The sequence below is a fragment of the Mesoplodon bidens genome, assembly GCF_964165515.1.
Source record: "Mesoplodon bidens genome assembly, chromosome: 9".
NCBI classification, from domain to species: Eukaryota; Metazoa; Chordata; class Mammalia; order Artiodactyla; family Ziphiidae; genus Mesoplodon; species Mesoplodon bidens.
This window is the reverse complement of record NC_138166.1, coordinates 32,385,266-32,409,361: the sequence shown is the minus strand read 5'-3', so window position 1 is coordinate 32,409,361 and position 24,096 is coordinate 32,385,266. Positions and strand designations below refer to the sequence as shown.

General features: G+C 43.8%; 1 protein-coding gene across 2 annotated transcripts in view; it reads right to left on the bottom strand.

Annotated features, from left to right (window-relative positions):
- The window catches only part of CDCA7L (cell division cycle associated 7 like), a 59,504-nt gene extending 35,921 nt beyond the window's left edge, over window positions 1-23,583 (bottom strand). For both annotated transcript variants that reach the window (XM_081244743.1, XM_081244742.1), the window contains exon 1: window positions 23,462-23,583. In XM_081244743.1, the coding sequence (XP_081100869.1) occupies window positions 23,462-23,485 (24 nt within the window). In that variant the 5' untranslated portion in view covers window positions 23,486-23,583. The remainder of the gene's footprint in view (window positions 1-23,461) is intronic.
- Between the last annotated feature and the right edge of the window lie 513 nt (window positions 23,584-24,096).

Sequence of the window (24,096 nt, the reverse complement as noted above, 5' to 3'; positions counted from 1 at the left end):
AAACAATGATTTTTAGCAGCACAGTATTGGCACAAAAACAGAGATATGGATCAGTGGAACAGAACAGAGAGCCCAGAAATAAACCCACACATCTACGGTCAATTAATCTTCAACAAAGGAGGCAAGAATGTACAATGGAGAAAAGACAGTCTCTTCAGCAACTGGTGCTGGGAAAGCTGGACAGCTACATGTAAATCAATGAAGTTAAAACACAGCATCACAGGGCTTCCCTGGTGGCGCAGTGCTTGAGGGTCCGCCTGCCGATGCAGGGGACGCGGGTTCATGCCCCGGTCCGGGAAGATCCCACGTGTGGCGGGGCGGCTGGGCCCGTGAGCCATGGCCGTTAAGCCTGCGCGTCCGGAGCCTATGCTCCGCAACGGGAGAGGCCACAACAGTGAGAGGCCCGCGTACTGCAAAAACAAAACAAAACAAAACACACCATCACACCATACACAAAAATAAACTCAAAATGGCTTAAAGACTTAAATATAAAACATGACACCATAAAACTCCTAGAAATGAAATAGACAAAACATTCTCTGCAAATCGTAGAAATGTTTTCTTAACTCAGTCCCACAAAGTTATAGAAATAAAAGCAAAAATAAACAAATGGGGCGAGCTGAGGAGGAACCTTCAAGATGGCGGAGGAGTAAGACGTGGAAATCACCTTCCTCCCCACAAATACATCAGAAATACACCTACATGTGGAACACCTTCTACAGAACACCTACTGAACGCTGGCAGAAGACCTGACTTCCCAAAAGGCAAGAAACTCCCCACGTACCTGGGTAGGGCAAAAGAAAAAAGAAAAAACAGACAAATGAATAGGGACGGGACCTGCATCTCTGGGAGGGAGCAGTGAAGGAGGAAAAGTTTCCACACACTAGGAAGCCCCTTTGCGGGTGGAGACTGCGGGTGGCGGGGGGAGAAGCTTCGGAGCCACGGAGGAGAGTGCAGCAACAGGGGTGCAGAGGGCAAAGCGGAGAGATTCCCGCATAGAGGATTGGTGCCGACCAGCACTCACAAGCCTGAGAGGCTTCTCTGCTCACCCACCGGGGCGGGCGGGGGCTGGGAGCTGAGGCTCGGGCTTCGGAGGCGGATCCCAGGGAGAGGACTGGGGTTGGCTGCGTGAACACAGCCTGAAGGGGGCTAGTGCACCACAGCTAGCCAGGAGGGAGTCCAGGAAAACGTATGGAACTGCCTAAGAGGCAAGAGACCACTGTTTCAGGGTGTGCAAGGAGAGGGGATTCAGAGCACCGCCTAAACGAGCTCCAGAGATGGGCACGAGCCGCGGCTATCAGCGCGGACCCGAGACGGGCATGAGATGCTAAGGCTGCTGCTGCAGCCACCAAGAAGCCTGTGTGCAAGCACAGGTCACTATCCACACCTCCTCTCCCAGGAGCCTGTGCAACCCGCCACTGCCAAAGTCCCGTGATCCAGGGACAACTTCCCCGGGAGAACACACGGCGCACCTCAAGCTGTTGCAACGTCACACCGGCCTCTGCCGCCACAGGCTCGCCCTGCATTCCATACCCCTCCCTCCCCCGGGCCTGAGTGAGCCAGAGCCCCCGAATCAGCTGCTCCTTTAACCCCGTCTTGTCTGGGTGGGGAACAGATGCCCTCAGGCGACCTACACGCAGAGGCGGGGCCAAGTCCAAAGCTGAACCCCGGGAGATGTGCGAACAAAGAAGAGAAAGGGAAATTCCTCCCAGCAGCCTCGGGAGCAGCAGATTAAATCTCCACAGTCAACTGTATGTACCCTGCATCTGTGGAATACCTGAATAGACAACAAATCATCCCAAAACTGAGGCAGCGGACTTTGGGAGCAACTGTAGACTTTGGGTTTGCTTTCTGCATCTAGTTTGCTTCTGGTTTTATGTTTACCTTAGTTTAGTATTTAGAGCTTATTATCACTGGTAGATTTGTTTATTGACTTGGTTGCTCTCTTCCTTTTTATTTTTAATATACATATATATTTTTTCTTTTTCTTTTTCTCTTTTTGTGAGTGTGTATGTTTCTTTGTGTGATTTTGTCTGTATAGCTTTGCTTTTACCATCTGTCCTAGGATTCTGTCTTTTTTTTTTTTTTTTTACTATAGTTTTTAGCACTTGTTATCATTGGTGGATTTGTTTTTAGGTTTGGTTGCTCTCCGCTTTCTTTTTCTTTTTTTTATTACCTTTTTACTTCTTTATTTTTAATAATACTTTAAAATTTTTTTATTTTAATAATTTGTTTATTTTATTTTATTTATTTTTTCTCCCTTTTCTGAGCCGTGTGGCTGACAGGGTCTTGGTGCTCCGGCCAGGTGTCAGTCCTGAGCCTGTGAGGTGGGAGAGCTGAGTTCAGGACACTGGTCCACCGGAGACCTCCTGGCTCCACGTAATATCAAATGGCAAAAGCTCCCCCAGAGATCTCCATCTCAGTGCTAAGACCTAGCCCCACTCAACAACCAGCAAGCTACAGTGATGGACACCCTATGCCAAACAACTACCAAGATAGGAACACAACCCTACACATTAGCAGAGAGACTGCCTAAAATCATAATAAGGTCACAGACACCCCAAAACACACCACTAGATGTGATCCTGCCCACCAGAAAGACAAGATCCAGCCTCATCCACGAAAACACAGGCACCAGTCCCCTCCACTGGGAAGCCTACACAACCCAGTGAACCAACCTTAGCCACTGGGGACAGACACCAAAAACAATGGGAATATGAACCTGCAGCCTGCGAAAAGCAGACCCCAAACACAGTAAGTTAAGCAAAATGAGAAGACAGAAATATATAGCAGATGAAGGAGCAAGGTAAAAACCCACCAGATCCAACAAATGAAGAGGAAATAGGCAGTCTACCTGAAAAATAATTCAGAGTAATGATAGTAAAGATGATCCAAAATCTTGGAAACAGAATGGAGAAAATACAAGAAACTTTTAACAAGGACATAGAAGAACTAAAGAGCAAACACAAACAATGATGAACAACACAATAAAAGAAATGAAAGTTTCTTTAGAAGGAATCAATAGCAGAATAACTGAGGAAGAAGAACGGATAAGTGACCTGAAGATAAAGTAGTGGAAATAACTACCACAAAGCAGAATAAAGGAAAAAGAATGAAAAGAATTGAGAACAGTCTCAGAGACCTCTGGGACAACACTGAACGCACCAACATTCGAATTATAGGAGGTCCCAGAGGAAGAAGAGAAAAAGAAAGGGACTGAGAAAATATTAGAAGAGATTATAGTTGAAACTTCCCTAATATGGGAAAGGAAATAATCAAGTCCAGAAAGTGCAGAGAGTCCGATACAGGATAAATCCAAGGAGAAACACACGAAGACACATATTAATCAAACCATCAAAAATTAAATACAAAGAAAAAATATTAAAAGCAGCAAGGAAAAAGCAACAAATAACATAGAAGGGAATTCCCATAGAAGGGACTGGCAGGACATACTTAAAGTGATGAAAGGGAAAAACCTACAACCAAGACTACTCTACCCAGCAAGGACCTCAGTCAGATTCTACGGAGAAATTAAAACCTTTACAGACAAGCAAAAGCTGAGAGAATTCAGCACCACCAAATCAGCTTTACAACAAATGCTAAAGGAACTTCTCTAGGCAGGAAACACAAGAGAAGAAAAAGACCTACAATAACAGAAACAAAACAATTAAGAAAATGGTAATAGGAACATACATATCAATAACTACCTTAAATGTAAATGGATTAAATGTTCCAACCAAGCAACAAAGACTGGCTGAATGGATACAACAACAAGACCCGTATATATGCTGTCTACAAGAGACCCACTTCATACCTAGGGACACATACAGACTGAAAGTGAAGGGATGGAAAAAGATATTCCAGGCAAATGGAAATCAAAAGAAATCTGGAGTAGCAATACTCATATCACACAAAACAGACTTTAAAATAAAGACTATTACAAGAAACAAAGAAGGACACTACACAATGATCAAGAGATCAATCAAAAACGAAAATATAACAATTGTAAATATTTATGCACCCAACATAGGAGCACCTCAATACATAAGGCAAATGCTAACAGCCATAAAAGGGGAAATCGACAGTAATACAATCATAGTAGGGGACTTTAACACCCCACTTTCACCAATGGACAGATCATCCAAAATGAAAATAAATAAGGAAACACAAGCTTTAAATGATAGCATTAAACATGATGGACTTAATTGATATTTATAGGACATTCCATCCCAAAACAACAGAATACACTTTCTTCTCAAGTGTTCATGGAACATTCTCCAGGATAGATCAGATCATCTTGGGTCACAAATCAAGTCTTGGTAAATTTACGAAGACTGAAATCATATCAAGTATCTTTTCCAACCACAACACTATGAGACTAGATACCAATTACAGGAAAACAATCTATAAAAAATACAAACACATGAAGGCTAAACAATAGACTACCAAATAACCAAGAAATCACTGAGGAAATCAATAAATGCCTAAAACCAAATGACAATGAAAACATGATGACCCAAAACCTATGGGATGCAGCAAAAGCAGTTCTAAGAGGGAACTTAATAGCAATACAATCCTACCTCAAGAAACATCTCAAATAAACAACCTAACCTTACACTTAAAGCAATCAGAGAAAGAAGAACAAAAAAACCCTGAAGTTATCAGAAGGAAAGAAGTCATAAATATCAGATCAGAAATAAATGAAAAAGGAATGAAGGAAAAGATAGCAAAGATCAATAAAACTAAAAGCTGGTTCTCTGAGAAGATAAACAAAATTGATAAACCATTAGCCAGACTCATCAAGAAAAAAAGGGAGAAGACTCAAATCAATAGAATTAGAAAGGAAAAAGGAGAAGTAACAGCTGACACTGCAGAAATACAAAAGATGATGAGAGATTACTGCAAGCAACTCTATGCCAATAAAATGGAGAACCTGGAAGAAATGGACAGATTCTTATAAAAGCACAACGTTCCGAGACTGAAATAGGAAGAAATAGAAAATATGAACAGACCAACCACAAGCACTGAAATTGAGACTGTGATTAAAAATCTTAGAGCAAACAAAAGCCCAGGACCAGATGGCTTCACAGGCGAATTCTACCAAACATTTTAGAGAAGGGCTAACACCTATCCTTCTCAATGTCTTCCAAACTATAGCAGAGGGAGGAACACTCCCAAACTCATTCTGTGAGGCCACCATCAACCTGATACCAAAACCAGACAAAGATGTCACAAAAAAAGAAAACTACAGGCCAATAACACTGATGAACATAGATGCAAAAATCCTCAACAAAATACTAGCAAACAGAATCCAACAGCACATTAAAAGGATCAACACCATGATCAACATGGGTTTATCCCAGGAATGCAAGGATTCTTCAATATACGCAAATCAATCAATGTGATAAACCATAATAACAAACTGAAAGAGAAAAACCAGATGATGATCTCAAAAAATGCAGAAAAAGTTTTTGATATAATTCAACACCCATTTATGATAAAAACGCTCCAGAAAGTAGGCATAGAGGAAACTTACCTCAACATAATAAAGGCTGACAAACCCATAGCCAACATCGTTCTCAATGGTGAAAAACTGAAATGATTTCCACTAAGATCAGGAACAAGACAAGGTTGCCCACTCTCACCACTATTATTCAACACAGTTTTAGAAGTTTTAGCCACAGCGATCAGAGAGGAAAAAGAAATAAAAGGAATCCAAATCGGAAAAGAAGAAGTAAAACTGTCACTGTTTGCAGATGACATGATACTATACATAGAGAATCCTAAAGATGCTAGCAGAAAACTACTGGAGCTAATCAATGAATTTGGTAAAGTAGCAGAATACAATATTAACGCACAGAAATCTCTTGCATTCCTATACACTAATGATGAAAAATCCGAAAAAGAAATTAAGGAAACACTTCCATTTACCATTACGACAAAAAGAATAAAATACCTAGGAATAAACCTACCTAAGGAGGCAAAAGACCTGTATGCAGAAAACCATAAAACACTGATGAAAGAAATTAAAGATGATACAAACAGATGGAGAGATATACCATGTTCTTTGGTTAGAAGAGTCCACGTTGTGAAAATGACTATACTACAGAAAGCTAGCTACAGATTCAATGCAATCCCCATCAAACTACCAATGGCATTTTTCACAGAACTAGAACAAAAAATTTCACAATTTGTATGGAAACACAAAAAACCCCAAATAGCCAAAACAATCTTGAGAAAGAAAAACAGAGCCTGAGAAATCACACTCCCTGACTTTAGACTATACTACAATGCTACAGTAATCAAGATAGTATGGTACTGGCACAAAAACAGAAATATAGATCAGTGGAACAGGAGAGGAAGGCCAGATATAAACCCATGCTCATATGGTCACCTTATCTTTGATAAAGGAGGCAAGAATATACAATGGAGAAAAGACAGCCTCTTCAATAAGTGGTGCTGGGAAAACTGGACAGCTACATGTAAAAGAATGAAATTAGAACACTCCCTAACACCATACACAAAAATAAATTCAAAACGGATTAAAGACCTAAATGTAAGGTCAGACACTATAAAACTTTTAGAGGAAAACATAGGCAGAACACTCCATGACATAAATAATAGCAAGATCCTTTTGGACCCACCTCCTAGAGAAATGGAAATAAAAATAAAAACAAACAAATGGGACCTAATGAAACTTAAAAGCTTTTGCACAGCAAAGGAGACCATAAACAAGACAAAAAGACAACCCTCAGAATGGGAGAAAATATTTTCAAACAAAGGATTAATCTCCAAAATTTACAAGCAGCTTATGCAGCTCAATATGAAAAAAACAACCTAATCCAAAAATGGGCAGAGGACCTCAATAGACATTTCTCCAAAGAAGATATACAGATTGCCAACAAACACATGAAAGGATGCTCAACATAACTGACCATTAGAGAAATGCAAATCAAATCTACAATGAGGTATCACCTCACACTGGTCAGAATGGCCATCATCAAAAAATCTACAAACAATAAATGCTGGAGAGGGTGTGGAAAAAAGGGAACACTCTTGCACTGCTGGTGGGAATGTAAACTGATACAGCCACTATGGAGAACAGTATGGAGGTTCCTTAAAGAACTAAAAATAGAACTACCATACAACCTAGCAATCCCACTACTGGGCATATACCCTGAGAAAACCATAATTCAAAAAGAGACACGTACCACAATGTTCATTACAGCTCTATTTACAAAAGCCAGGACATGGAAGCAACCTAAGTGTCCACTGACAGATGACTGGATAAAGATGTGGCACATATATACAATGGACTATTACTCAGCCATAAAAAGAAACGAAACTGAGTTATTTGTAGTGAGGTGGATGGACCTAGAATCTGTCATACAGAGTGAAGTAAGTCAGAAAGAGAAAAACAAATACAGTATGTTAACACATATATATGGAATCTTAAAAAAAAAAAAGTGGTTCTGAAGAAACTAGGGGCAGGACAGGAATAAAGACGCAGGCATAGAGAATGGACTTGAGGACACGGGGAGGGGGAAGGGTAAGCTAGTACAAAGTGAGAGAGTGGCACTGACATATATACACTACCAAATGTAAAATAGATAGCTAGTGGGAAGCAGCTGCACAGCACAGGGAGATCAGCTCGGTGCTTCGTGACCACCTACAGGGATGGGATAGGGAGGGTGGTAGGAAGATGGAAGAGGGAGGAGATATAGGGATATATGCATATGTCTAGCTGATTCACTATGTTTTAAAGCAGAAACTAACACGCCATTGTAAAGAATTATACTCCAATAAAGACGTTAAAAAAATTAATTAATTAATTAAACAATGGGACCTAAATAATCTTATAAGCTTTTGCACAGCAAAAGAAACCATGAAGAAAACGATAAGACAGCCTACACAATGGGAGAAAATATTTTAAAATGATGTGACCGACAAGGGTCTAATTTCCAAAATATACTAACAGATCATATAGCTCAATATCAAAAAAACAAACAACCCAATCAAAAAATGGGCAGAAAACCTAAATAGACATTTCATCAAAGAAGACATGCAGATGGCCAACAGGCACATGAAAACATGCTCAACATCGGTAACTATTAGAGAAATGCAAATCAAAACTACATTGAGGGAGGACCCCGGAGGAAGATGGCGGAAGAGTAAGACGCGGAGATCACCTTCCTCCCCACAGATACATCAGAAATTCATCTACACGTGGAACAACTCCTACAGAACACCTACTGAACGCTGACAGAAGACCTCAGACCCCCCAAAAGGCAAGAAGCTCCCCACATACCTGGGTAGGGCAAAAGAAAAAAAGAATAAACAGAGACAATAGGATAGGGACGGGACCTGCACCAGTGGGAGGGAGCCGTGAAGGGGGGAAGGTTTCTACACACTACAAGCCCCTTCGCGGGCGGAGACTGTAGGTGGCGGAGGGGGAAAGCTTCGGAGTAGCGGAGGAGAGCACAGCAACAGGGGTGCGGAGGGCAAAGCGGAGAGATTCTGGCACAGAGGACCGGTGCCCTCAGGCACACACCAGCCCGAGAGGCTTGTCTGCTCGGCCGCCGTGGCGGGCGGGGCTGGGAGCTGAGGCTCGGGTATCGGCTTTCAGTCGGAGCGCAGGGAGAGGACTGGGGCTGGCGGCAGGAAGAGAGCCTGAAGGGGTTAGTGCACCACGGCTAGCCCGGAGGGAGTCCGGGGAAAGGGTCTGGAGCTGCTGAAGAGGCAAGAGACTTTTTTCCCTTTTGTTTCCTGGTGCGCGAGGAGAGGGCATTAAGAGGGCTGCTTGGGGAAGCGCCGGAGACAGGCACGAGCCGCGGGTAAGGCACGGACCTCGGAGACGGGCGTGGGCCGCCGCCGCCGCCGCCGCCGCGGCCCGCCGCCGCCGCCGCCGCCGCCGCGGCCCGCCACCGCCGCCGCTGCCGCCGCCGCCGCGGGGCCTGTGTGCGAGCGCGGGTCACTGTCCGCCCCGCCTTCCGGGGGGCCTGTGCACCCCGCCACTGCCGGGGTCCCCGAGACCCGGGGACGGCTTTCCCGGGAAAGCGCACGGAGCGCCACGGGCTGCTGCAACGTCACGCCGGCCTCTGCCGCCGCAGGCCCGCCCCACACTGCGCGCCCCTCCCTCCCCTCTGCCTGAGTGAGCCAGAGCCCCCGAATCAGCGGCTCCTTTAAACCCGTCCTGTGTGAGCGAAGAACGGACGCCCTCCGGCGACCTACGCGCAGAGGCGGGGCCAGGTCCAAGGCTGAGACCCGGGAGCTGTGAGAGCAGAGGCAGGGAAATCTCTCTGTGCAGCCTCGGAGGCAGCGGATTAAAGCTCCACGGTCCATTTGATGTGCCCTGCGTCTGTGGAGTGCATGAATGGACAGCGAATCATCCCAAATTGAGGAAGTGGACTTTGAGGACAAGATTTAAGACTTTCCCCCCTTTTCCTTTTTTTACAACGAATTATTCCAAATTAAGGAGGTGGACTTAGAGAGCAAGATTTCAGACTTCTCGCCCTTTTCCTCTTTTTACAACGAATTATCCCAAATTGAGGAGGTGGACTTGGAGAGCAAGATTTTTGATTTTTCCCCCTGCTCTCTTTTTGTGAATGTGTATGTGTAATCTTCTGTGTAAGATTCTCTCTGTATAGCTTTGCTTCCACCATATGTCTCAGGGTTCTATCGGTCCGGTTTTTTTTTTTTTTTTCAATAATTACTTTCTAATTTTAATAACGCTACTATATTTCATACTTTATTCTATTTTACTTTACCTGCTCTTTCTTTTTTTCCTACTCTCCCTTCCTCCCTCCCTCCCTCCGCTCCTCCTTTCCTTCTTTCTTTTTCTTTCCTCCCTCCCACCCTTCTTCTTTCCACTTTCTTTTTCTTTCCTTCCTCCCTCCCTCCTGTCTTTCTTCCTTTCCTTCCTCCCTCCCTCCCTCCTTTCTTTCCTTCTTTCTTTCCATCCTTCCTCCCTCCCTCCCTCCTTTCTTTCTTCCTTCCTTCCTTTCTTCCCTTCTTCCTTTCTTTCCCTCTCTCTTTCTTTCTTCTACTAATTCTTTCTTTCTACTTTTTCTCCCTGTTACTCTGAGCCGGGTGGATGAAAGGCTCTTGGTGCTGCAGCCAGGAGCCAGTGCTGTGCCTCTGAAGTGGGAGAGCCAACTTCAGGACACGGGTCCACAAGAGACCTCCCAGCTCCACATAATATCAAGCAGCGAAAATCTCCCAGAGATCTCCATCCCAACACCAGCACCCAGCTTCAGTCAACGACCAGCAAGCTACAGTGCAGGTCACCCTATGCCAAGCAACTAGCAAGGCAGGAACACAACCCCACCCATTAGCAGAGAGGCTACCTAAAAACATAATAAGGCCATAGGCACCCCAAAACACACCACCAGACGTGGACCTGTCCACCAGAAAGACAAGATCGAGCCTCAACCACCAGAGCACAGGAATTAGTCCCCCCCACCAGGAAGCCTACACAACCTACTGAAACAACCTTAGCCATTGGGGTCAGACACCAAAAACAACGGGAACTACGAATCTGCAGCCGGCAAAAAGGAGACCCCAAACACAGTAACATAAGCAAAATGAGAAGGCAGAAAAACACACAGCAGGTGAAGGAGCAAGATAAACACCTACCAGACCTAACAAATGAAGAGGTAATAGGCAGTCTACCTGAAAAAGAATTCAGAATAATGATAGTAAAGCTGATCCAAGATTCTATTTCCATGATCCATAATCTTGGAAATAGAATAGACAACATGCAAGAAACAGTTAACAAGGACCTAGAAGAACTAAAGATGAATCAAGCATCGATTAAAAACACAATAAATGAAATGAAAAATACTCTAGATGGGATCAATAGCAGAATAACTGAGGCAGAAGAACGGATAAGTGAGGTGGAAGATAAAATAGTGGAAATAACTGATGCAGAGCAAAATAAAGAAAAAAGAATGAAAAGAACAGAGGAGAGTCTCAGAGATCTCTGGGACAACATTAAACGCACCAACATTCGAATTATAGGGGTTCCAGAAGAAGAAGAGAAAAAGAAAGGGACTGAGAAAATATTTGAAGAGATTATAGTTGAAAACTTCCCCAATATGGGAAAGGAAATAGTTAATCAAGTCCAGGAGGCACAGAGAGTCCCATACAGAATAAATCCAAGGAGAAATACACCAAGACACATATTAATCAAACTGTCAAAAATTAAACACAAAGAAATCATATTAAAAGCAGCAAGGCAAAAACAACAAATAACACACAAGGGAATCCCCATCAGGTTAACAGCTGATCTCTCAGCAGAAACCCTACAAGCCAGAAGGGAGTGGCAGGACATAATTAAAGTGATGAAGGAGAGAAACCTGCAACCTAGATTACTCTACCCAGCAAGGATCTCATTCAGATTTGATGGAGAAATTAAAACCTTTACAGACAAGCAAAAGCTGAGAGAGTTCAGCACCACCAAACCAGCTTTACAACAAATGCTAAAGGAACTTCTCTAGGCAAGAAACACAACAGAAGGAATATACCTACAATAACGAACCCAAAGCAATTAAGGAAATGGGAATAGGAACATACATATCAATAATTACCTTAAATGTAAATGGACTAAATGCTCCCACCAAAAGAAACAGAGTGGCTGAATGGATACAAAAACAAGACCCATATATATGCTGTCTACAAGAGACCCACTTCAGACCTAGAGACACATACAGATTGAAAGTAAAGGGATGGAAAAAGATATTCCATGCAAATGGAAATCAAAAGAAAGCTGGAGTAGCAATTCTTATATCAGACAAAATAGACTTTAAAATAAAGACTATTAGAAGAGACAAGGAAGGACACTACATAACGATAAAGGGATCGATCCAAGAAGAAGATATAACAATTGTAAATATTTATGCACCCAACATAGGAGCACCTCAATACATAAGGCAAATACTAACAGCCATAAAAGGGGAAATCGACAGTAACACAATCATAGTAGGGGACTTTAACACCCCACTTTCACCAATGGACAGATCATCCAAAATGAAAATAAATAAGGAAACACAAGCTTTAAATGATACATTAAATGAGATGGACTTAGTTGATATTTATAGGACATTCCATCCAAAAACAACAGAATACACATTTTTCTCAAGTGCTCATGGAACATTCTCCAGGATAGATCATATCTTGGGTCACAAATCAAGCCTCGGTAATTTTAAGAAAATTGAAATTGTATCAAGTATCTTCTCCGACCACAATGCTATGAGACTAGACATCAATTACAGGAAAAGATGTGTAAAAAATACAAACACATGGAGGCTAAACAATACACTACTCAATAACGAAGTGATCACTGAAGAAATCAAAGAGGAAATTAAAAAATACCTAGAAACAAATGACAATGGAGACACGACGACCCAAAACCTATGGGACGCAGCAAAAGCAGTTCTAAGGGGGAAGTTTATAGCAATACAATCCCACCTTAAGAAACAGGAAGCATTTCGAGTAAACAACCTGACCCTGCACCTAAAGCAATTAGAGAAAGAAGAACAAAAATACCCCAAAGCTAGCAGAAGGAAAGAAATCATAAAGATCAGATCAGAAATAAATGAAAAAGAAATGAAGGAAACGATAGCAAAGATCAACCAAACTAAAAGCTGGTTCTTTGAGAAGATAAACAAAATTGACAAACCATTAGCCAGACTCATCAAGAAAAAAAGGGAGAAGACTCAAATCAATAGAATTAGAAATGAAAAAGGAGAAGTAACAACTGACACTGCAGAAATACAAAAGATTATGAGAGATTACTATAAGCAACTCTATTCCAATAAAATGGACAACCTGGAAGAAATGGACACATTCTTAGAAATGCACAACCTGCCAAGACTGACTCAGGAAGAAATAGAAAATATGAATAGACCAATCACAAGCACTGAAATTGAAACTGTGATTAAAAATCTTCCATCAAACAAAAGCCCAGGACCAGATGGCTTCACAGGTGAATTCTATCAAACATTTAGAGAAGAGCTAACACCTATCCTTCTCAAACTCTTCCAAAATATAGCAGAGGGAGGAACACTCCCAAACTCATTCTACGAGGCCGACATCACCTTGATACCAAAACCAGGCAAGGATGTCACAAAGAAAGAAAACTACAGGCCAATATCACTGATGAACATAGATGCAAAAATCCTCAACAAAATACTAGCAAACAGAATCCAAGAGCACATTAAAAGGATCATACACCATGATCAAGTGGGGTTTATCCCAGGAATGCAAGGATTCTTCAATATACGCAAATCAATCAATGTAATACACCATATTAACAAGTTGAAGGAGAAAAACCATATGATCATCTCAATAGATGCAGAGAAAGCTTTCGACAAAATTCAACACCCATTTATGATAAAAACCCTGCAGAAAGTAGGTATAGAGGGATCTTTCCTCAACATAATAAAGGCCATATATGACAAACCCACAGCCAACATTGTCCTCAATGGTGAAAAACTGAAACCATTTCCACTAAGATCAGGAACAAGACAAGGCTGCCCACTCTCACCACTCTTATTCAACATAGTTTTGGAAGTTTTAGCCACAGCAATCAGAGAAGAAAAGGAAATAAAAGGAATCCAAATTGGAAAAGAAGAAGTAAAGCTGTCACTGTTTGCAGATGACATGATACTATACATAGAGAATCCTAAAGATGCTACCGAAAAACTACTAGAGCTAATCAATGAATTTGGTAAAGTAGCAGGATATAAAATTAATGTACAGAAATCTCTGGCATTCCTGTACACTAATGATGAAAAATCTGAAAATGAAATCAAGAAAACACTCCCATTTACCATCGCAACAAAAAGAATAAAATATCTAGGAATAAACCTACCTAAGGAGACAAAAGACCTGTATGCAGAAAACTATAAGACACTGATGAAAGAAATTAAAGATGATACAAATAGATGGAGAGATATACCATGCTCCTGGATTGGAAGAATCAATATTGTGAAAATGACTCTACTACTCAAAGCAATCTACAGATTCAATGCAATCCCTATCAAACTACCAATGGCATTTTTCACAGAACTAGAACAAAAAATTTCAAAATTTGTTTGGAAAAACAAAAGGCCCCGAATAGCTAAAGCAATCTTGAGAACGAAAAACGGAGCTGGAGGAATCAGGCTCCCTGACTTCAGACTATACTACAAAGCTACAGTAATTAAGACAGTCTGGTACTGGCATAAAAACAGAAAGATAGATCAGTGGATCAGGATAGAAAGCCCAGAGATAAACCCACGCACATATGGCCAACTTATCTTTGATAAAGGAGCCAGGAATGTACAGTGGAGAAAGGACAGCCTCTTCAATAAGTGGTGCTGGGAAAACTGGACAGGGACATGTAAAAGTTTGAGATTAGATCATTCCCTAGCACCATACACAAAAATAAGCTCAAAATGGATTAAAGACTTAAATGTAAGGCCAGAAACTATCAAACTCTTAGAGGAAAACATAGGTAGAACACTCTATGACATAAATCACAGCAAGATCCTTTTGGACCCACCTCCTAGAGAAATGGAAATAAAAACAAAGATAAACAAATGGGACCTAATGAAACTTCAAAGCTTTTGCACAGCAAAGGAAACCATAAAGAAGACCAAAAGACAACCCTCAGAATGGGAGAAAATATTTGCAAATGAAGCAACTGACAAAGGATTAATCTCCAAAATTTATAAACAGCTCATGCAGCTCAATAGCAAAAAAACAGACAACCCAATCCAAAAATGGGCAGAAGACTTAAATAGGCATTTCTCCAAAGAAGATATACAGACTGCCAACAAACACATGAAAGAATGCTCAACATCATTAATCATTAGAGAAATGCAAATCAAAACTACAATGAGATATCATCTCACACCAGTCAGAATGGCCATCATCAAGAAATCTAGAAACAATAAATGCTGGAGAGGGTGTGGAGAAAAGGGAACACTCTTGCACTGCTGGTGGGAATGTGAATTGGTACAGCCACTATGGAGAACGGTATGGAGGTTCCTTAAAAAACTACAAATAGAACTACCATATGACCCAGCAATCCCACTACTGGGCATATACCCTGAGAAAACCATAATTCAAAAAGAGACATGTACCAAAATGTTCATTGCAGCTCTATTCACAATAGCCCGGAGCTGGAAACAACCTAAGTGTCCATCATCGGATGAATGGATAAAGAAGATGTGGCACATATATACAATGGAATATTACTCAGCCATAAAAAGAAACGAAACTGAGCTATTTGTAATGAGGTGGATAGACCTAGAGTCTGTCATACAGAGTGAAGTTAGTCAGAAAGAGAAAGACAAATACCGTATGCTAACACATATATACGGAATTTAAAAAAAAAAATGTCATGAAGAACCTAGGGGCAAAACGGGAATGAAGACGCAGACCTACTTGAGAATGGACTTGAGGATATGGGGAGGGGGAAGGGTAAGCTGTGACAAAGCCAAAGAGAGGCATGGACATATATACACTACCAAACGTAAGGTAGATAGATAGTGGGAAGCAGCCGCAGAGCACAGGGAGATCGGCTCGGTGCTTTGTGACCGCCGGGAGGGGTGGGATGGGGAGGGTGGGAGGGAGGGAGATGCATGAGGGAAGGGATGTGGGAACAGATGTATATGTATGACTGATTCACTTTGTTATAAAGCAGAAACTAATTAAAAAAATAAATAAATAAACTTAAAAAAAAAAACTACATTGAGGTTATCACTTCACACCGGTCAGAATGGCCATCTTTAAAAAGTCTGCAGGGCCTCCCTGGTGGCGCAGTGGTTGGGGGTCCGCCTGCCGATGCAGGGGATACGGGTTCGTGCCCCGGTCTGGGAGGGTCCCATATGCCGCGGAGCGGCTGGGCCCGTGAGCCATGGCCTCTGGGCCTGCGCGTCCGGAGCCTGTGCTCCGCAACGGGAGAGGCCACAGCGGTGGGAGGCCCGCATACCGCAAAAAGAAAAAAAAAAAAAAAGTCTGCAAATAACAAATGCTGGAGAGGGTGTGGAGAAAAGGGAAACCTCCTACACTGTTGGTAGGCAGGAATGTAAACTGGTACAGCCACTATGGAGAACAGTATGGAAGTTCCTCAGAAAACTAAGAACAGAATTACCATATGATCCAGCAATCCCACTCCTGGGCATATATCTGGACAAAACTATAATTCAAAAAGATACATGCATCTCTATGTTCATAGCAGCACTATTCACAATAACCAAAACATAGAAACAACCTAAACGTCCATCAACAGATGAACAGATAAAGTATGGTACATATATACAATGGAATATTACTCAGCCATAAAAAGGAATGAAATAATGCCATTTGCAGCAACATGGATGGACCAAGAGATTATCATACTAAGTGAAGTTAGAAAAACACAAATACCATGATATCATTTTTATGTGGAATTTAAAATATGACATAAATAAACTTATTTACAAAACAGAAACAGACTCACAGACACAGAAAATAAACTTATGGTTACCAAAGGGGGAAAGGAGTGGTGGGGGAAGGATAACTTAAGAGTTCGGGATTTGCAAATATTATATGAAAATATATACAATAAAATGTATATAAAACAGATAAACAACAAGGTCCTACTGTTCATCACAGGGAACTATATTCAATATCCTATAATAAACCATAGTGGAAAAAGATATGAAAAAGAATATATATATGTATAACTGAATCACTTTTGCTGTACATCAGAAACTAACACAACACTTTAAAACAACTATACTTCAATAAAAAATAAAAATTAAAAAAAGATGATAGTTAAATGTACTTTTATTTTTCTTAACTTTCCATTTTAAACCAATGCTAATGGAGAACAAAATAAAGGGCACTAGACATTTTGCATTAAAAAATATTCTTAGGGAATTCAGTATCAGTGACAGTTTCCCCCCGTCTTAAACACCCTCAGAGTCACAGAGCTTTAAGGGAAAAGACAGTGTGGGGTGGGGGACAGGGCAAGGGGATATCTTTCCTCTTTCAGTGTTTATTAAAGGTTTGATTGCTAAATTCTATACTTGGCAGTTCCATTCCTTAAGCTGGGGAGCTCAGTGACAGCCCCAGGGCTCTCAGAACCACAGGTGGGACAGGGGAGGGGACTTTTTTCCCCACAAGAATAGTTTAAAATAGCATTTTTGTATTAAAACAAATAAAAATGTATCACGAAATAGGCATGACTTTTAAAGACAAAACTGGAGATTAATGAGAAAATCTCCTGCACAGGCAGGGTGGGACTGCACACCTCCAGGCCTCTGGAACAGGTACGAACTGGCCTCCACCATTAGTTAGTCCAAGTGAAAATTGCCAGAAGCCCTGCTCCAGCTTGTCATAACTCATGCCTGCACTCACTATACACTGACAACCCTAAACCATCTTTCTTAAAAAATTCAACAAACATTTAACAGCTATGATACGCCAGGCCCTTCACACACAGGGATAATTATCACTTTGGCCTGCCACGTGATTTGGGGTGATCAACCATTACCCTGGGGTAAATCCTGGGCCCTCCTAACAGGAGGTGTTCTACCAGCAGGCAGCACAGGGAGGGCCAGGCCTTGCGCCAAAATACTCAAAGGCCAGAGCTCACTCACAAATGCAAAGCACTCGCCAGGTCCATAGGATCCTCCAGTAGTAGAGCTTAAATATGGGGGGCTGCCCACACAGCAGTGCTGCTGCTATGGAGGGTTTGGGGGAACAGGAGAGGGGGTTTGTGGAGAGGGACCCCTGGACCACGTCCAGCCCTGAGGATATGGGTTCAACTGGCAGGACACAAGACACCTGGGAAGGTGTCACCACACACCTGGTAGCCTGGGCTCTCCAGAAGCAGTCCTCAGACCTCATACTTCCTATTTTGGTATTCGATACGCTACTTTGTTAACGTTTTAAATGCAACATGCAACCAGCACATGCCTAGATCTTAAGTGCAGAGCTTGGTGAAGTTTTACCAACTGCACCTACCTATTATAACCAGCACCCACATCAAGAAATAGTTTCTTTTTTTTTAGCTCTCAGTAACCACTTTATAATGAGTGAACCTACTGTCTGACCTTTGGACATCCGAACTTCAATGAACACACACATTTTTGGGAATGCCATCTAGAAGATGATTTATAGTTAAAATAAGTAAGACCAAAGAGAGCTTAACTTAGAGGCTCTAAGTTCAGGACGAAAACAGTCATTATTTCAGGTTAGTTATCATGAGTCCTGATGCTAACCTGCGCAAAAAGTGCCTTCTCTCAGCTAATACAGCAAAACAAATGGGGAAATGCCTTAGGAAAAAGATACGTGTGAGGTTCCCATCTACTGAAAATCACGCACATTCTACCAGATAGTAAGTACATGACAGGGAAACAGCAATTAAAAACAGCGTTGACTTCAACACAGGGCGTACGGTATGTACCACCCCAAGACGTTCATTGCAAAGTTTCTTAAATTTATTTGTTAATAATTTTAAACTTTCAACATAAAATACATACCTGAATGAAACATTACACAGTCACTGAAAATGAAAACCATAAAGACCTCCAAGCTACTCAGAAAAATAGTACTGACAGTGCTAAAGAAAGCAGAATTCAAACAGCAATCATACTATAAGAGTTAACCAAAAATGGTGACTTGGACACAAGCAAACACTGAATGGAAAATGTCTAGAAAACGATGCCCAGGGAGTAGACATAGAATGGTTCAATTTTTGTTTCCTTTTCAGCGTCTATGAACAGCGTATTACTTGCACAACACAAAATTCATCTAAAAGTCATTCCTATGTAAAAACTTTGTGCATCTTATTCATATTCCCAAGCTGACTTTTACAAACAGCATCCAAAGAATCCTACTCAAAGCATAACTTGTCCAGTTCCTTAAAAAGAACCAGACCAGCTGCTGTTAACGCCCCAGCCCTTCTCTTTAAAAGGAGGGGCAAAGGTATTGTAAGAAAACCCCACAGCGCTGACATCCCCTTCTATTTAAACAGTACGTCAAACTTGGTGGGTCCTTGCTTACCTCAATGGCATCGTAAATTGAGGAAGGATTTCTAGCCTCACAACGTTTCAGCGAAAGTTGTGTGACCTGCCAAGACCTGGTGATTCTAGCAGCAAGGGTCAAGCCCGGGCTCTGGAGACAGAATTCTGGCTCAGCTCCTTCCTTGCCAGGTTGCTCTGAGCAAATCACTCTATTAGGCTTATCTTTAAAATGCAGATAATACAACCTACTTCAGAGCACTACAGTGAGGATTAAATCTGTTAAGTACCTAGCACAGCATGACTTTTAAAAGGAATCGATCGCTTCCCTTCCTTGGAGGATGCAGGGCGGGTTGGGGGGTTGGGGAAGGATGACTCTTAAGGTCTTCTCCCATCCCCAAAACCCAAGGCCGCCTAAGTCCCTATAGCTCAGGGCAGGAGCCAGCTGGGCTCTGGCAAAGGCAGAAGAGGCAAGGAGTTCCAGGGTGACCTTTGATGGCGGGGGGCTGGGGAACGAACAGTGTTTTCTGTCTTTGTTTCTTCCACCATAACTGACATAATATCTAGCACACAGTAGGTGCTAAAAGGACATCTGACAAATGGACTAACCCAGTTAGGGGGCCTTCTGGCATAAGCTGATGATCATGAAGAAAAACAGGCAGGAAGTCATCAACTACTTGAACTAAAATTCTGGTCCCTTTCACTGTGAGACTCCACAACCTATTTTTTGCACTATACACACGGTGCTGGCATTTGCCTCTATGAGAGAAAACTATCCTGCATGTTAACTTCAGCGATATGCCTACTGTGCCTCTGAATGGTCCTGTTTAAAAACATTCACAGGGGCTTCCCTGGTGGCGCAATGGATGAGAGTCCGCCTGCCGATGCAGGGGACGCAGGTTCGTGCCCCGGTCTGGGAAGATCCCACATGCCGCGGAGCAGCTGGGCCCTTGAGCCATGGCCGCTGAGCCTGCGCGTCCGGAGCCTGTGCTCCGCAACGGGAGAGGCCACAGCAGTGAGAGGCCCGCGTACCGCAAAAACAAAAAAAACAAAAAAAACATTCACAAACCACTGCTTTTCAAAAGGAAAAGGAAATGGTCCCCAAAATATTTTCTTACCTCAATCCCTCCCCAGGTAGCCTGCATCAATTCCACTTTGATGCATAAAGCTATGTCCTTTACAAAACAAAACTGTATCTTGGAGGCAAAAAGGCTAAACTATAGCTCGAAGAGAGTAATAGAGAGAGAACTCTCAAAGGCGATGTAAAACTAGGACGCCTAGACTACTGTATTCGAATGGCTTTATTGAACTTTTTTGTTAACTTACTGTACTGTTCCTAAACTGTTTTAAGTCACATAAGTATCTTACGGTTTTCGGTCCTGTGTACCTGACCAGATCGGAATTGCTGTGCTATCTGAGGTTCCTCCTGATCACTGAGAATTCAGCTCTTTTATGGATGGAGGTCAGCAATACATCAAAACGACAAATGTGCTGGCCTTCTAAGAAGTCACAAATGACCCCCGTCTGTGACCAGTTTCTGGGGCTCTGGGCACACATTTTTTTTTTTTTTTTTTTTTTTTTTTTTGCGGTACGCGGGCCTCTCACTGTTGTGGCCTCTCCCGTTGCGGAGCACAGGCTCCGGACGCGCAGGCTCAGCGACCATGGCTCACGGGCCCAGCCACTCCACGGCATGTGGGATCTTCCTGGACCGGGGCACGAACCCGCGTCCCCTGCATCGGCAGGCGGACTCTCAACCACTGCGCCACCAGGGAAGCCCTGGGCACACATTTTAAGCCACAGGATCAGATGGGTACACTTTGGGGCTGTGAGGTCACTATCAGAAAAATGCCTTTTCTCCTCCAAACAGCATGTTCCATGCATATTCATGAGAACATTTAGCATCATTTCCTTCTCTAAGAGTCCAACATGCACCCTAGCAGTAGAAGGCAGTAAAAGGACCACACCGACATTCAGGACCTCCCAGCCTCTCTGCTAGGAAGCTGAGGCAGTCCCATCCTCCAGCTCCTGCAAGCTTCACTGCTGAGCGCTCTCAGTATGGGACCAGCCCCTCGTCTTTACTGGCCATTATTCCTATCATTCAATACAAAAGCACAAAGACACAGTGGTCAGCCTAACAAGGACTAGAGCCCAGGGGAGGTGTGATCACTGTCAGAGGACATCAAATCCGACACACTGTTGAGGCTGCAGAAAAGCAGAGGCTAGAAAGGAGTTCAGAGTTTAAACGAATTTCTTGTTTCCTCCCTGCCTACTTCCCTTTACTCATAACATCGGGCCTAAGCTGCTTTACTGAAGCCCCTTCCAGCTCTATACCTTACAAGGGATGGAAATTATATCTGCTGTAGGCGTTAGATTAAAACCCACTGCACACTGGGCTGAGCCTTCCTTCAGTGTGCGCTCATGCCAATTCAGGCTGTTCATCACACTGCTTTATGCATAAGGCTGAGGTACAGAGAAGAACCACACAAACTTAACATCCTGCTGGGCCTGATGTGTTCATTAAGTGCTCTTATTCGCAGTCACCTGCCCACCCCGTGGAACCACTCTCCACTCATTTAAATTAAAGAGGCTATAATACGCCCACACTTAAATTATGATGAACAGGAACATTTCCACTGGAAAAATCCTCACACATCTTAATTTGCCCTGTCAATCAGGAGGTCTTTTGACAAGGGGGGGAAAAAAAAACCAAAACCTGATCATCTTACAAAAGTAATTTGCCCTAATGGGTGCATAATGGGTCAGATATAATTTGTGGCTTACCGCCACATGGTAAATAGTTTACTTAGCACTTTAGGGCTACTATTTGACAGTAAAATGTTCATCTCCGGGCTTCCCTGGTGGCGCAGTGGTTGAGAGTCCACCTGCCGATGCAGGGGACACGGGTTCGTGCCCCGGTCCGGGATAAAAAGTTCATCTCCAACTACACATTCTGGGACATTTTAAATTTCTTAAGCAGGAACTGTGTATATTAGTAGTGGGTGATGCAGCACCACCAGAACAACATGTTTCAGGAATGATACATCATCAAGATACATTTACTGATGAAATTCACAAGCTCCTTCCAGAAGGGTTCAAATCCCGGAGAAACCCAAACCTCCTAAAAGCCTAGGATACTAATTATATGGTAAATGTCAGTGGCAAAAACAATAACTAAGCCTGTCCCATCCCTTCTTGAGTTAGTTTGTTTTCCTTGCTTTTAATACCTCACTTCATTGGAGAAATTCAAAAAATACTTTTTCTTAAACATCCACAGTAGATTTTTCTCAAGTGTCCACTTTCAGGAAGCCTTTCAGAAATCACCAAATGGCCAAAGCGACCGTTAGTGGCTTGGTCTCTAATGTGCCGCCAGACCCAGGCAGGTGACAGCGTCACGGGCTCAGGCACCACCGGCCACCCCGGCAGCTGGGCCCCGGTCGCTTCGCGTCTCCCAAATCCTGCGGATGCCCAGCACCCAGGTGGAGAAAGGAGGTAAACACCAGCCAAAGGTAAGGTGGAAGCAGTGAGTCAGAGGCGCTCACAAAAGCAAGAAAAAACCCAACCATCATACAAAGCATCTCTCAGGCTCCTACAAGCTGCTTCCTTTCTAAAAGGTTTATTTTTAGTTCGTTTGAAAAAGTTTTTATTTCTTACCTCTGCATAAATTATGTATATTCATTACTAGAAAGTAGAGAAAAGCGCTTTTAAAAAGTAAAAAAGAAAACTGAAGCTAAGTCCACATCCCACCACCCATTGTAATATTTGGGAGCTTGTTAATGAGATTTTTAAGACCTAGTTAAAACCATAATGGGTACCTGCGGTGGTGCTGTATACACGGTTTGGAAGCCTGGGGCTTTTTGTTTTTTAACCTGGTCTAATGACGCTGCCAGTTCCCCCAAACGGTTACAAGTTCCTTAAAAACATTTCCAAAAGTTCTAGAACAAATACAAAAGCAACGCTTTTTAAACGCCATTATCCAAGTTGAATTGGCCCGATTCTCGACTATGCTTTTTTGGAAAATCACACTTAAACTCACCTCCATACCAATGCCGGAGAAAGTGGGAGGCGCGCACCGAAAAAGCTTCCCCCTCCCCCAGTCCCACGAGCACCGCAAACGCAGTCGCTGCGCCGCTGCGGCCTCCCCGCCTGCACTGCCCTCGAGTTCATCCGCTCCCGGGGCTCGCGGCCGCAGCGACCCAGGGGACTACTCCGAGGCCCCACCCGGGCCAGGGGCGAGCGCCCGCGTGCGGCGGCACCCGGCCTCTCCGCTCCAGGTAGCACAACCGTAAACACCGCACACACCTGCGGGGCGTGCCCGCTCCAGCGTCGGCGGGACTGGGCGCGCCCGATCCACAACGCGGCAGCCGAGGGCCACGTTTCCAGCCCAAGGCGGGGCGCAGGGCAAAGCGCAAAGGGAAGGCAGGCCGAGGGTGCGTCCGGGCTGCGGCGGGCGGCCAGATCCTCACCTGCGAGCCAGTCGCCAACTCCATTCTTCCCCGCTGGGCTCCGACCTCCTCCCAGCACGCGGCCACGGGACCCTGGCTCGCCACGGGCCCGCGCACGGAGGTCGCCCGCGGCCGTGCAGCGCGCTCGCTCCGCCCGGAGCTCCGGCGGGCCGGGGGAGGGGCGCACTCGGCGCCCGGGACAGGGGGAGCGACCCGCACCGCCCACTCGGCGCCGCGGCGCCAGCCCTCGAGGCTCCTCTTACAGGACCCAAACTTCGCGACCGGTGAACTTCGCTTTGCAGGCGGCGCAAGAGGGGCTGCAGCTGGGAGCCGCCCGGCGTGGCTGCTAATCTGGGGGCGCCGGGCTCCCCCCTGCAGTGGAGGGAGGGAGTGGAGCCGTCCGGCCCGGTTTTGCGCGGGAGAAATGAGAGGGGGCAGTCCCGGCGCAGCCTCCCGCTGGCACGCCCGGCTGCGGCGCCCGCCGAATTTGCAGGGTTTGTTCCAGGTAGTACTCTGGAGCGCAGAGCCTCTGCGGCAATCGGTGTCTCTGATCCGGGAAAGCATTTTAGGGCTGCCTCAGAACTTGTTTTGTAGCTGTAAACGGGCAGGGTTCTGACGCTTCTCAAAACATTCGCTTCGGGGTACGCTTTGCAAAA